This window comes from Diaphorina citri, unplaced genomic scaffold (genome assembly GCF_000475195.1).
Source record: "Diaphorina citri unplaced genomic scaffold, Diaci psyllid genome assembly version 1.1 scaffold89, whole genome shotgun sequence".
Classification (NCBI taxonomy): Eukaryota; Metazoa; Arthropoda; class Insecta; order Hemiptera; family Psyllidae; genus Diaphorina; species Diaphorina citri.
The window spans coordinates 118,489-132,531 of record NW_007377526.1 but is presented as its reverse complement, the minus strand read 5'-3'; the positions used below and the strand labels follow the sequence as shown (position 1 = coordinate 132,531).

General features: G+C 39.2%; 3 protein-coding genes across 3 annotated transcripts; 2 read left to right on the top strand and 1 right to left on the bottom strand.

The window, feature by feature from the left end:
* Nucleotides 1–511: 511 nt before the first annotated feature.
* Nucleotides 512–1,097, bottom strand: LOC103524243. Its single transcript, XM_008489251.3, has 2 exons — nt 919–1,097; nt 512–675 (listed from the first exon to the last, which is right to left on the bottom strand). The coding sequence occupies exons 1-2, from the start codon at nt 1,079–1,081 to the stop codon at nt 512–514; spliced, it is 327 nt and encodes a 108-aa protein (XP_008487473.1). The 5' UTR covers nt 1,082–1,097.
* A 167-nt stretch (nt 1,098–1,264) lies between these two features.
* Nucleotides 1,265–3,025, top strand: LOC103524242 (DNA-directed RNA polymerase III subunit RPC9-like). The gene is given in 3 exon segments (XM_026833354.1): nt 1,265–1,481; nt 2,360–2,608; nt 2,611–3,025. Coding segments are annotated over 2 exon segments (585 nt in total). The 5' UTR covers nt 1,265–1,481; nt 2,360–2,410; the 3' UTR covers nt 2,998–3,025.
* On the top strand, nt 2,940–8,573 carry LOC103524241 (TELO2-interacting protein 1 homolog). Its single transcript, XM_026833341.1, is given in 7 exon segments — nt 2,940–4,235; nt 4,405–4,587; nt 5,408–5,959; nt 5,962–6,578; nt 7,307–7,515; nt 7,931–8,159; nt 8,565–8,573. Coding segments are annotated over 7 exon segments (2,952 nt in total). The 5' UTR covers nt 2,940–3,082.
* Nucleotides 8,574–14,043: the final 5,470 nt, after the last annotated feature.

The following is a 14,043-nucleotide window of genomic DNA, read 5'->3' as shown; positions in this document are numbered from 1 at the left end:
TGAACATTCTACTTCGTTGATGACTCTTGCATTCTGAGGATCAAACAGGAGACACATAAACAACAGCACTTCACCTGCTCTCTTTGTTACTAGGTAAGTAAACTGCGAAATTCAGTTTTTAAGAAGTTTGACAGAGGGAACGGTAGGTATCTGCTAAGGTCTTATCGTCCCGAAATTGGAGAGAGAAGGAAGACAGCATAAGAGTAAGCCAGCCTTTCCAAGAGGTTTTGGATGAACTAAAGAAAACTAGTCAACTTTGAACATTCTACTTCGTTGATGACTCTTGCATTCTGAGGATCAAACAGGAGACACCATAAACAACAGCACTTCACCTGCTCTATTTGTTACTAGGTAAGTAAACTGCGAAATTCAGTTTTTAAGAGGTTTGACAGAGGGAACGGTAGGTATCTGCTAAGCTAAGGTCTTATCGTCCCGAAATTGGAGAGAGAAGGAAGACAGCATAAGAGTAAGCCAGCCTTTCCAAGAGCAAACATTATTCCATCAGAAAAATTTAGGTGAGAAACGTTGAGTGTGGTTTGTGTTCAAATGTGTGACCATCAGCCATAACATAATTAATTAATATAATAACAAAAAAATATGTCCATGGAGTGGCTTCCTCTGGTTCTCTCTTGTTGGAGCTTTTTGAGCCTCTGGCTCTTGCAAAACGTGTCATTCCTGAAATAGAACAAGAAATAGATCACAAATAAGACACTTCAAAAGTAAGTTGGTTGGACTTGGGCCCATCTAAGATACTTATCTCTGGCTGGAGGAGAAGCACATCTGTACTAAGGAGCATTTCTTTGATCTAGGGCCACAAGTGCTACAAGAGTGAAAGTTCAACTTGGTGGATCAAGACCCTGAACTTTTTATCAAGTTCCCTCCCTATCTTGAGTAAAGTTTGGCAACTCGGTAACTTACCAGCTCGATAGTCCAAGGAGAGATCCGCAATATTGCTAATGTAGAATAAAGCTGAGACTACAGTCCAATTACCGAAAACACAAAAGTCAGAAGGTCCAGGGAAGTACGAAGTACCACACAAAATCGAACAACAAAATACCAAATCCAGCAACCAGCAATGCATTCACCCAAAACACGTCTTGTTGAAAGAAAATATATTTCAAAATTTGCCGCGTTCAAAATGGCGGACGAATGTTTTGGTCAATCTACCCGATCGACCAATCAAAAGAGTTGATTTTTGATCGGGTACAAATATCGTAGACCGCGAATTTCAAATTTAAACATTTTTCAGATTTTCACACTCGCGGCCTTTTTTTTTCAAAACTCTTTTAACTCTTGAAAATTGTATTTTTAAGAATCTTTCCAAGTTTCCTTTATTAATTTCGATGTCTACCTACGTTTTGGATGAACTAAAGAAAACTAGTCAACTTTGAACATTCTACTTCGTTGATGACTCTTGCATTCTGAGGATCAAACAGGAGACACATAAACAACAGCACTTCACCTGCTCTCTTTGTTACTAGGTAAGTAAACTGCGAAATTCAGTTTTTAAGAAGTTTGACAGAGGGAACGGTAGGTATCTGCTAAGGTCTTATCGTCCCGAAATTGGAGAGAGAAGGAAGACAGCATAAGAGTAAGCCAGCCTTTCCAAGAGCAAACATTATCCCATCAGAAAAATTTAGGTGAGAAACGTTGAGTGTGGTTGGTGTTCAAATGTGTGACCATCTGGACAGTTGCACAATGCACATACCATACACTGCTGGCTTTTCCTGGCCACACTCAGACTGAAAATTGGGTATAGGTAGTTTGTTGCCGAATGGGAAGTAGAACTTCTATTGTAAGGAGACCTTAGTTGAAAAGAATGTAAACCTGAATTCCTCCATGCTAATCACTACAACAATGAGGTTGGTTTTATAACCATGCATGTTACCAATTGTTTTATTTTCCTTTTTGCAGATCACTTGATATTTCCAAGAGCAAACATTATCCCATCAGAAAAATTTAGGTGAGAAACGTTGAGTGTGGTTGGTGTTCAAATGTGTGACCATCTGGACAGTTGCACAATGCACATACCATACACTGCTGGCTTTTCCTGGTTTCCAAGAGCAAACATTATCCCATCAGAAAAATTTAGGTGAGAAACGTTGAGTGTGGTTGGTGTTCAAATGTGTGACCATCTGGACAATTGCACATACCATACACTGCTGGCTTTTCCTGACCACACTCAGACTGAAAATTGGGTATAGGTAGTTTGTTGCCGAATGGGAAGTAGAACTTCTATTGTAAGGAGACCTTAGTTGAAAAGAATGTAAACCTGAATTCCTCCATGCTAATCACTACAACAATGAGGTTGGTTTTATAACCATGCATGTTACCAATTGTTTTATTTTCCTTTTCGCAGATCACTTGATTATGTTGTCTTTGCTATTCCAATAACAGAATCATCAGTTCAATGGAAGTTAAAAATAAACAATGTGCCCAGCTATCCAATTTAGAACTCAATTTACTTGTCAGTGAGTTGAAAAATTCCAACAACTCTCAATTAAAATCCAATAGTAATTTGGCAACATTGGTTTATGAACTTTCTCAATATTTCAATGAGAATGAGACAATAACCAGTCCAAATCTGGTTCAGCTTCTAACAGAATTATATCCAATTTAGAACTCAATTTACTTGTCAGTGAGTTGAAAAATTCCAACAACTCTCAATTAAAATCCAATAGTAATTTGGCAACATTAGTTTATGAACTTTCTCAATATTTCAATGAGAATGAGACAATAACCAGTCCAAATCTGGTTCAGCTTCTAACAGAATTGAATACTTCATTCCCACAAAAATTAACCAAGAATGAAAAATTGATGATAGTGAATATCTTACCTGATACACTTCTGCAACTTGTTCTTATCATCAAGGATTGTGAGGAAAGATTGACTGAACAGGAAATTCAAAGTTTACTGGAGCTTATCAATCAATTTGTCAAAACACCTGAAGCTGATGCAGTAGATGATGATACTAATACTGAGCAAGTGGATGACTGATTCTAATTTACCCAACTCAATCTAGAAAGAAAAAATACATATTGTAAAGATATTTTAACCATCTGTCTTGTTCTGTTTATCAATCATGGAAAACTTTTTCACTCCAGAAGAAAGATCACTGCTGACAATTTCATTCTCCCAATTGAAACCAGCTTGTGATCAACTCATCACAAATCCTTCCAAACAAAATGTCAATCAACTTCTCAAAGTACTTTGTGAAACTCCTCCTCTAGCAATACAAAAACTCACTCACTACCTTCTCCTTCCTATTGAGTTACACTTACGTAATAATTCTTTGAAATGGGAACTGAAGCTGTATTTATTACAATGCATGAAGTCAGTATTGCAAAAATCTGTCCTGGATGATTTTAAGAAAATTCAAAGCCTCTACACTTTGCTTTTTATTCTTATTTCTGATGGAGAAGGTCCTGAAAAGTTGTTCATAACAAGTGAAGAGTTCCTCATTGAAGTATTGGAGTGTGTCACTATACTTATGACATCCCCCAGTGTGACTGACTTCTATCAGATGAACATGCATGCTCAGTTAAGCTTTGGTGTGTACAAATGTGTCCTCATTATAAAGAATGTTAAAGCCAATCTTGTGCAGAGCAAAGCATTTAACTGTCTGTTAGCTTTGACTCAGACACATGATGAATGCCAGAGCAAGACAGACAAGCAGCAAGTTGTTGAATTGGTGAGGAAAATGTTACCTGGTATTATATCATGCTGTAGTCAAACCGTGTCTGTAGGTGCTTTACAACACCACTCTGTCACTATTGGTGCAGTTCGTACATGGAGTAAAATCATTTGTATGGTTATGAAAGATGAGAAATCCTGTGATAATATTTCAATTGAATCTGTGAAAGCTGCATATGAAGGCAAGTTGGTGTCAAAATCAAATGATGATTGGACAAGCATGGCAGATGCAAAGCTCAAGTCTACTACAGATATTATCACATCTGCTAGAAATCATCCACATTGGAGAGCAAGGCTGGAAGTTTCGTGTGCATGTCGTGATGTTCTCAACACTTGTAGGAAGAACATGTCATCCTCAGTGAATACAATGCTAGAGTCACTCATCATATTATCTCAAGATGATATGACAGAGGTATCTGCTCCTGCTACTCAATCCTTGAAGACTCTATCCCAAGACGATAATGACTGCCAACTTGAAAACCTCTTACAGGAAAATCTGTTTGAACTTCTGCAAAGATTGTCCTGCATCATTGACACAAATGGTAAGTCTTTGTTTTCTTAAATTAAATTCTATAGGTAAGGTACATAGGAGGCTACTAAGAAAGTAGTTGTTTAGGTAATTGTTGGCATGTAATCACAAATTTACCAACTGTTTCTCTTAACAAACTTGTTTATAGGTAGATTAATGTTAGCGTTTAATTAATTTCACAGATGAAACCAAACAAGTGTCAGGATTACACTTACTCAAAGGATATCTGCTATGCCTGGGGAAGCAGAGACTTCCACAACTGCTCATGTCCAATGTGTATTTGGAACAACTGTTTTCCACTTTAATCACCATTGTAGAGCTGGACACTTCTCACGTATCTATTCTCGACAATGCTGCCATGAAAGGTAATGTAATTTAATATTGGGGATATACTGATCTCATCATATTCCGCCTGGGGGACTTTATGAACAACTGTTTTCCACTTTAATCACCATTGTAGAGCTGGACACTTCTCACGTATCTATTCTCGACAATGCTGCCATGAAAGGTAATGCAATTTTGAGTAAGCAAATTTTAATATTGGGGATATACTGATATTATCATATTCCGCCTGGGGGACTTTGAACAGGGAGTATACCAGCCTGAATTTCCTTTACCAAAGAAATAGCAAAGGTTGAGTGCGAAGGGCATCCACTCGTAAAATTTGCAGCCAAAACCAAATGTTACCCCAAAGCAATCACCCTAGTTAGGGCTGATTGACATACTGACGAAAAACGCCGACCCCAGCCTGAATTTCCTTTACCAAAGAAATAGCAAAGGTTGAGTGCGAAGGGCATCCACTCGTAAAATTTGCAGCCAAAACCAAATGTTACTCCAAAGCAATCACCCTAGTTAGGGCTGATTGAGAGACTGACGAAAAACGCCGACACTGTCTTTACACAGAGAATGGCGAAGAAAAAGAAGAAGATACCAATATAATATTGTTGCTGAACGCATTGTATTAATATTTTTTCTGTTGCTACTATTTATCTGTTTCAGATTTTGACAATGTTGAGCGGCAAGACACAAATCACCCTAGTTAAGGCTGATTGACAGACTGACGAAAAACGCCGACCCCGTCTTTACACGGAGAAAGGCGAAGAAAAAGAAGAAGATACCAATATAATATTGTTGCTGAACGCATTGTATTAAATTTTTTCTGTTGCTACTATTTATGTGTTTCAGATTTTGACAATGTTGAGCGGCAAGACACGCCTTGGAAACTGCTCCGTCACTTTACAGATACAAAGTTAATACTGAGCAAAGTAGAGGATATCTGTCGTGTTCTAGCTGACAGCTGCAATGTGCCGCTCTTAATACAATATCTCCTCGATATATTTGATACTCAACTTCCAAACAGAAAGGAGATTTGCGTTCTGCTTACATTCTTGCTCAAGCATTCCACGTCCCATGTGAATTCTGAGGATAAGACGAGCCTGGTGTCTAGTGTGTTGGAAACGTTGCTCAATAATAAAGTCTGGCATGCTCCCCTCTCTCTACACACGAGCTGTGGAAACAATGGACAAGTAGCAGATACAATAGGTCAGGCACGGAGTAACACAGTGCTTGCTTGTATCCTATGTGAAGTGCTGGGAGCAACAGCTCAGTGTATAGGAGATACGACGTACAGACAGTGCTTGTTCCAAATATTGTACGTCCTGATGGAGCGTGCAGGTAGTCAGCATGAGTACCTCTCACTAGCAGGACTCCAAGCTATACAGACCATGGTACATGTGTGTTGTACGTCCTGATGGAGCGTGCAGGTAGTCAGCATGAATACCTCTCACTAGCAGGACTCCAAGCTATACAGACCATGGTACATGTGTGCCAATACCCCAGTATAGCTCAACTGATAGCAGATAACATTGATTATCTCAGCTATCACATCACCATACAACTCAGACATGGGACACCACTTGTACTGGACGCTATCAAAGTGATTCTCCAACAAGCCAATGATAATGTACTGCCGTGTATTGAAGATATACTAGAGCATGCATTGAGAGAAGGACCGGCCATGTTTGTAGATGAGAATAAGAAGTTGTCTCATCTAAACATGTACTTGGTGTTTGTTACGAGGATAAGAGAGTGGCACTGTCAACTACCTCTAGACAGTAAGCAAGATACTACTCCTGTGAATTATGTACAAGATTTGATTGAATATGAGAGACTCAAACATATCAGTGAGAACTATGATGATGAACCAAGTGAACAGGACTCTGATGTTAAGCAAGAGGAGATTCATGAAGATCCTAAGGAAGATGAAACCCCTCCTAAACCAAAGTATGTTAGCATGGTGGAAGCTATCCTCAATACGTGTCTTCATTTCCTACCAAGCCGAACCCTCAGTCATCAGGTACGTAAGCTATGTATAGAACTAGGAGCCATCTTGTTATTTATATTGATAATTTCAATTTTTGGTATTTTTTAGAATACACATCCAGCCAGCCTAGCTAGCTTGAAAGGTAGCGCGCCTCCTTTCTAAGAGCAAGGTCGCGAGTTCGTAGACCAGTTAGGTCTAGCTGGGGGACTTTAAACAGGGAGGATACTAGCCTGAAATTTCCCTTAGTAAAGACATAGCTAAGGTTGAGTGCGAAGGGCGTCCACTAGTAAAAAATTTGTAGTGAAAACCAAATATCACCCCAGGGCTGATTGAGAGGCTGACGAAAAACGCCGACCCCGTCCGAACACGGGAAAAGAAGAAGAAGAATATTTTTTTTTTTTTTAGTTTGGGATCGGAATTTCCGTTCCTATATTTAAGTGTGTTCCCTGTTCCCTACCTTCTTGTTGTGTTACTTTCCCCATCTATTCCTATCAGAACTCCAGTGCTCAAACCACTGAGCTACCTTTAACTTTTGAATGGATGTTAATGTTCGTGTGTTCTCTAATGGTAGGTCCTCGTACTGCAAATTCTCAACGAAGGCCTTCGGATCTTGGCTTCGTACAACGAAGATGTCTGTGTTCCCTGTTCCCTACCTTCTTGTTGTGTTACTTTCCCCATCTATTCCTATCAGAACTCCAGTGCTCAAACCACTGAGCTACCTTTTTGAATGGATGTTAATGTTCGTGTTTCTCTAATGGTAGGTCCTCGTACTGCAAATTCTCAACGAAGGCCTTCGGATCTTGGCTTCGTACAACGAAGATGTCCTGCTTCCTCTCGTACATAAAGTATGGAGTCCTCTAGTGAGTCGACTACAGGATACTGCACAACCTCTTGTTCTCAATCACGCTTTCAATTTACTTCTCACCTTGGCAATCACGTCCAAGGATTTCATTCGATCTCGCACTATCAAGTAAGTATCAACTCCACCTCCGTAGCTGACGGGGTAATACTGTTAAGACCGCAGGCGTTCCTAAAAAAAACTTTCCGTTTTCGGATAGGAATGGATGTAAAAGAATATCGACCCACTCTCTAGAATGCAACCCAAACTTACAAAAATTTCTCTTCCCACTTACCTACCCTCCGAAAAAAGACGTTATAGGGGTTTAACAACGCTGTACAAGAGCTAAGGTCTTTGGTGATGGGGTTTATTTCTGAGTATTCTGTGTAAGAGGATAGGGATAGGGTCTACATTTTATGGTGCATTATTATTATTATTATGTTAAGGCGGTCTCTTCCCGATCCCCTGTGTGCCGCGTCCATTTTAATTTAGGACTATTGCACTGATTTTATGGTGCAAGTATACAAAGACTTTTCTTTTTTCACAGAGACGTAATGCCCGCACTTAGTCAATTCCTGAGGGAGAGTGCCAGTGAAAGTAAGCTGAAAGATGCTGGGTCAGCATACAGACTCACGTTCAAGTACAAACTACAGCTGAGCCTTCTATCCAATCTGCATCATGTCATTCTGACTCTAGGACTGAGAGAAAAGCACACACACCAGCTGTTGACTGTTGTGTCTGTGTACTTGAGTAGTCACCAGCCTGCGCCACTACAGGTACTAATAATAATAGTGTTTATTTATACTGCTCGCATAGCATTGAAAAGTCCCTTTACTCCAGTAGTAGGCTACTATTACTGTCAAATTCTCAAATTATTTTAAGGATGAAATTCCATACCTCGGGTGGGATTGAACCCACGTCCTCCTGTTTACCAGGCGAGGGCCTTGACCACTACACCACCGAGGCAGGTAATCACCAGAGACCTTCAGAATATGGCACTTGTTTTGCCAAATCATGACACCAAAAACATGGAAAAATGGCAATTGATTTGGGAAAATATAGGATTTATTTTTTTCAAAAAATGGCAAAATAATCGGGGGCTTTTTTTATGCAACCCAAATTTATTTTTACCACTAATCACCGCCACCACTAATCACCGGGTATCGAGTTGATTTTCAAAGGTTACTTGAAAAAGTTCGCAACTTGTTGCTGTCACTAATCACAACTGGAGGAATGACATACTACATCATCTCTTTCTATCTGTAGTGGTTAGCACGGTAGACTTCACCCAGATAACAATGAAAAAAGATGTCAGATTCCATGCAAAATCTATTTGTGATTACTAATCACCGGGTATGGAGTTGATATTCAAAGGTGACTTGAAAAAGTTCATACTGGATAAATTTACGCAACTCGTTGCTGTCACTAATGACAACTGGAGGAATGACATACTACATCATCTCTTTCTTTCTGTAGTGTTTAGCACGGTAGACTGCACCCAGATAACAATGAAAAATGATGTCAGATTCCATGCAAAATCTATTTGCAATTTTGCATAGAAGTTGCAAGTAGCGTATCGAAATCAAATCAAAAAAAAAGTACCTAACATTTTTATACAAAATCGATGAATGCCAGAGCAAGACAGACAAGCAGCAAGTTGTTGAATTGGTGAGGAAAATGTTACCTGGTATTATATCATGCTGTAGTCAAACTGTGTCTGTAGGTGCTTTACAACACCACTCTGTCACTATTCATGGATTTGTACCATCGTGTGATGCAGGATGACATTCTACGCTACGTAGCATGGGCACAACTTATGAGCTTATGGCCTGAGCAATCCATCTATGCGTATCCAAAACAGCCCAACCCATTCCCAGCCTTCTATGTACGTATGTTTACTACTAGTCTATGTGTATCCAAAACAGCCTAACAGTAACACTTGGTGACCAACTTGAAATTAAAAAAAAAGAGGTTTGATAGAGGGAACTGTAACTGCTAAGGACTTATCGTCCCGAAATCGAAGAGAGAAGGAAGACGTTATAGGAGAAGGTCAGCCGTTCCGAGAACGAACATTATCCGTTAAGGATAAAATCCGCCCCGGGCGGGAATCGAACCCACGACCTAGCGCTTACAAGGCAGATGCGCTACCAACCAAGCTAACTAGGCTGACAACACTTGACCTTTTTTCGAAAAAAACTTTCGTTTTCTCCATAGGTCACAAATGCGATAATAGAGGTACGGTAATTTCTATATTATTCATTTACCTACATCTAACCCCTACTCCATTTCGGTTTTGTTGTTTACAGTCCCCGCCAGGTGATGCAGTGTACAAGAAGAACGTATCTCAACTCTATGTATATTTCCATCAAAGTAATACACCATTAGCTTCTTGATGAAGATCGTTCTTGTCGTCTTGTAGTCTGAGGTACGTGGTTCTAACTTAGGACATCGCGGAAATTTTCGTGTGTGGATTGTGGATCAACAATATCAGCATTGTCACTATTGGTGCAGTTCGTACATGGAGTAAAATCATTTGTATGGTTATGAAAGATGAGAAATCCTGTGATAATATTTCAATTGAATCTGTGAAAGCTGCATATGAAGGCAAGTTGGTGTCAAAATCAAATGATGATTGGACAAGCATGGCAGATGCAAAGCTCAAGTCTACTACAGATATTATCACATCTGCTAGAAATCATCCACATTGGAGAGCAAGGCTGGAAGTTTCGTGTGCATGTCGTGATGTTCTCAACACTTGTAGGAAGAACATGTCATCCTCAGTGAATACAATGCTAGAGTCACTCATCATATTATCTCAAGATGATATGACAGAGGTATCTGCTCCTGCTACTCAATCCTTGAAGACTCTATCCCAAGACGATAATGACTGCCAACTTGAAAACCTCTTACAGGAAAATCTGTTTGAACTTCTGCAAAGATTGTCCTGCATCATTGACACAAATGGTAAGTCTAACATTGGAAATGAACGAAAGGCACGTTAGTATTAAATGTAAACAGGTGAACTAAGGATCAACTAAGGAGTGTAAACATTTGCCGAATGATATGGAGTAACCATGTAGGCAATCGCGAGCTGCTGGCTTTTCCCAACTCCACTCAGACTGGGTGAGGTTAATGTGAGTAGTCGATACTCCATTAACTTCATACACAAAAAAATCTGGTGTGAACATCACACGACTTTCCTCATCCTATTGAATAATGCTCATTTTGTGTGTACTTGTTCTTATAGCCAAACTTTTACAATATCTCTAACCGTTTAGTCGGTATAGCTGAAAACCGCCAAAAAGCAGTCAAAATACCGCCAACCGCAGCACCTATCTCAACCAAACGTTCCGATTGTTAAATTACACCGAAAACCGCCAAAAAGCGGTAAAATGCCGCCAAGCGTTGCATCGGTCTTAACCAAAAGTTTCGTGTCGCATTCTCACATTTGACATCTACATACCAAATTTCAAGTCTCTAGCTCTTACCGTTCTCGAGATATTTTGTTTACAGACAGACACATCTCTAGGGACCTCAAAACGTGTTTTGACACTAAAAACTGACCATCGAAAATTTGACCCGATTACATTACTTTCCTTCCACTCTGTAATCATGGAACAAGACAAGAAGTTATTATTAGATTGGAAAAGATTCTCCAGTTGACTCTTTAAACAGGGAGTAGACCAGCCTAGTCTGGCTGGGGAAACAGGGACGATACCAGCCTGAATTTCCCTTGCTAAAGAAATAGCAAAGGTTGAGTGCGAAGGGCATCCACTCATAAATTTGTAGCCAAAACCAAATGTCAGCCCAAAGCAATCACCCTAGTTAGGGCTGATTGAGAGGATGACAAAAAACGCCAACCCCTTCTGTACACGGGAAAAGAAGAATAGTAGTACCCTACTGTTGTAGCAGAGACTTTTCAGCGCTATGCGAGCAGTATAAATAAGCACTATTATTAGAATTATTATTCTACCGCAGCGGTACACTTTACCTGGTGCCCAGTCGCCTCGTGCGCAATCCTATAAACACACTACGGATGAGCTTCCCAAAGGAGGCTGCATTGACCGCATCCAGTTTATTTTCCGCACAGTGGCGGATGTAGTGGTTAAACAGCGAGCTACGCGGTAGAGACACGCCCTCCGCCGTTTCGTAGTTGTCAATCAGCCACTGGACTGTGGCCGGAGAGATCTTGGTGACGTGGGAGAGAGATGCTTGGTTGTCGGGAGATAGGGGATCGCCGGTGTTGGACGTGGCTGTGGTCGCCTGAGCGGGCTCGTCCACTATGTAGGCAACTTCCTGTTGGGAGAAACGAAATACGTCAGTGCCACGGAAGAGATCAAGGGAGAGAAGGAGGATGAAAGGCTGTTCATAGGTATGCATTTAAGACCATTTAGTTGAATCCAATATTTTCCAATTGCCAGGGTTTCTTGCACAATTTTCTCCAGCGCAATACAAAATTTGCAAAGAGAGTTGACTGATACATACACAAGTTTGAGAATTTAGGAAATGAAAAAGGAAACAAAAGATAAAAACAAAGTGATTGTGATTGATAATAAATGTGAGTGTAAAAGGAAATCTCTACAAACCCAAAGATTAATATGTAACTTACCCACTGCAGGATTTACAGGTGTCAAGGATGTGTAAGAGCGAGAGCCTGTACCTTCTGGGTTTTTAGAGGTAATTTTTTAGGAAGCATGAAAAGAGTAAGTAATACACCGACATGTTAGTAGGAGGATGAATAGCAAGAGGAATAATAGCAAGAAAAATACCAAGAAACAAACAAATGAAAGGTACAAAAAATTCGTCAAATATCGCACGCAATACATTGATAAAAAAACAACAACACAATAACAATAAGACAATTACAACAAAAACATCAAGCAAATAATATGAATAGGTATATAAAAAAAAAAAAAAAAAAAAAAAAAAAAAAAAAAAAAAAACAAACAAACAAACAAAAACATCAAGCAAATAATATGAATAGGTATATAAAATCTAAGATATAAATTAATAATTTAATATAGCTAAAAAAAGAGTGCAAAAATAAAGTTCTTCCAAGTACAGGATGACCTATGATGCTAGGTAAACGAAAGAGAACAAAAGGTGGTTAAAAAGTGACTTGAGAAGGGAGTATCTACAATCTGCATTCTAAGAAGTATGTAAAGAAAAGCAAAATGTACTTACTTAGTGTGTAATACAGAAAATTAAAACTACTGGGGTCTAGAAAATTTGACAATACACTGATTTTTCAGGCCAAGCTTAATGGTAGTTAGCACATTGGCCTTCGGATCTGGAAGTAAGTGGTTCGTGTCGAAGTTACGGCATGTCAAGCTACGGGAGGTCAAATGATCAAACTAATAAAAGTCAAATGGTCAAGCTAAGGGAACTCATTACAGTGCAAAAGTCCCTAACTAAAATGGACGCGGCACACAAGGGATCAAGAAGAGACCGCCTTAACATAATAATAAAGGGAACTTAAATGCTTAAATGCTATTGAAACTATAGAATAACAAATGCTAGACTACGAAATGCTGTTGAGAGTCAAAAATCTTACAGTATTCTCATGAGGACTATCACGGGACGCTGTGGTAGCTGTAATAGTATGTTAAATGATCTAATAGTCAAATTAAATTATTATCAAGCTAAGGGAACTCAAATGCTAGTGAAGCTACAGAGGGATAAATGCTAGACTACAGGGAATGCTAATACAGAGGAACAGAATAATGCTAGCAAGGCTACGAAATGCTGGTGAGATTCTTACAGTATTCTCATGGGGACTATCACGGGACGCTGTGGTAGCTATGATAGTCGCATGTTCAGTGGGTTCAACAGTCTGCTGAATCAAATAGGTTCCGTTTACATTACCAATCAGCTGGGCGGGGGCATTTGATACCTGGACCATAATGGTGCGTGCGTGCAGTGGATAACATTGATAAAATTAGTCAAGAGAAAAGATTCTGAGCCACTAATCTGTACAATATGATTTGATCCATCTGGGGAGTATTTGCATATCAACTTTGCCATACACTTTGTAATGTTTTTCTCCTTGGACCCTATATTCAACATGAAATCTACCTGGTTTTTGTCCAATCAGTTGAGCAATAGCTACTCAATATAGGCAATCACAACAGAAAAATCAATAGTCTGGTCTCATCTTTACAATACATGTTCTAATGGAAAGTCTTTTAGATGACAGACATAAAGCACATTACTATTAGAAATAATTCATTAATTTGAAATTTGCGCGCCTTAACAAAAAAAAAAAAAAAAAAAAAAATCTTAGCGCATTATTAGTATAATGGTTTTGATTTTAATTGCTGCAATATCTGGATCTGGTTAAAGATCGATCTAAAATACGATCCAGGAGCCAAGGTTAACTTTTTCTCCCATCAACTTCCAGGGACTATTTCCTCCATTCATTGATATGACTGATCACAGAACAACAGATAAGATACCGGGTCGTATTCGTATACCACCCATTGTATAAAATAAGTCCACAGATATGAATGTAACTCATATACGGCTTATACTAGAAGAGACATGGTTTCCCTGGAAAATGTCTACAAAGTAGATGAATCTCCGAGTCGGGATAAGACTTGTAGGTATCCATGATTAAACATAACTTAAGTAAAATAGTAATTACAAAGGATGTCTAAATTA

Bases quoted from the DNA above. Each gene is read 5' to 3' on its own strand.
- LOC103524243 (XM_008489251.3), bottom strand. From the start codon at position 1,081: ATGCATTGCTGGTTGCTGGATTTGGTATTTTGTTGTTCGATTTTGTGT. The intron at 676-918 runs GTAAGTTACCGA...GTTCTATTTCAG, and splicing joins CTCCTTGGACTATCGAGCTG to GAATGACACGTTTTGCAAGA.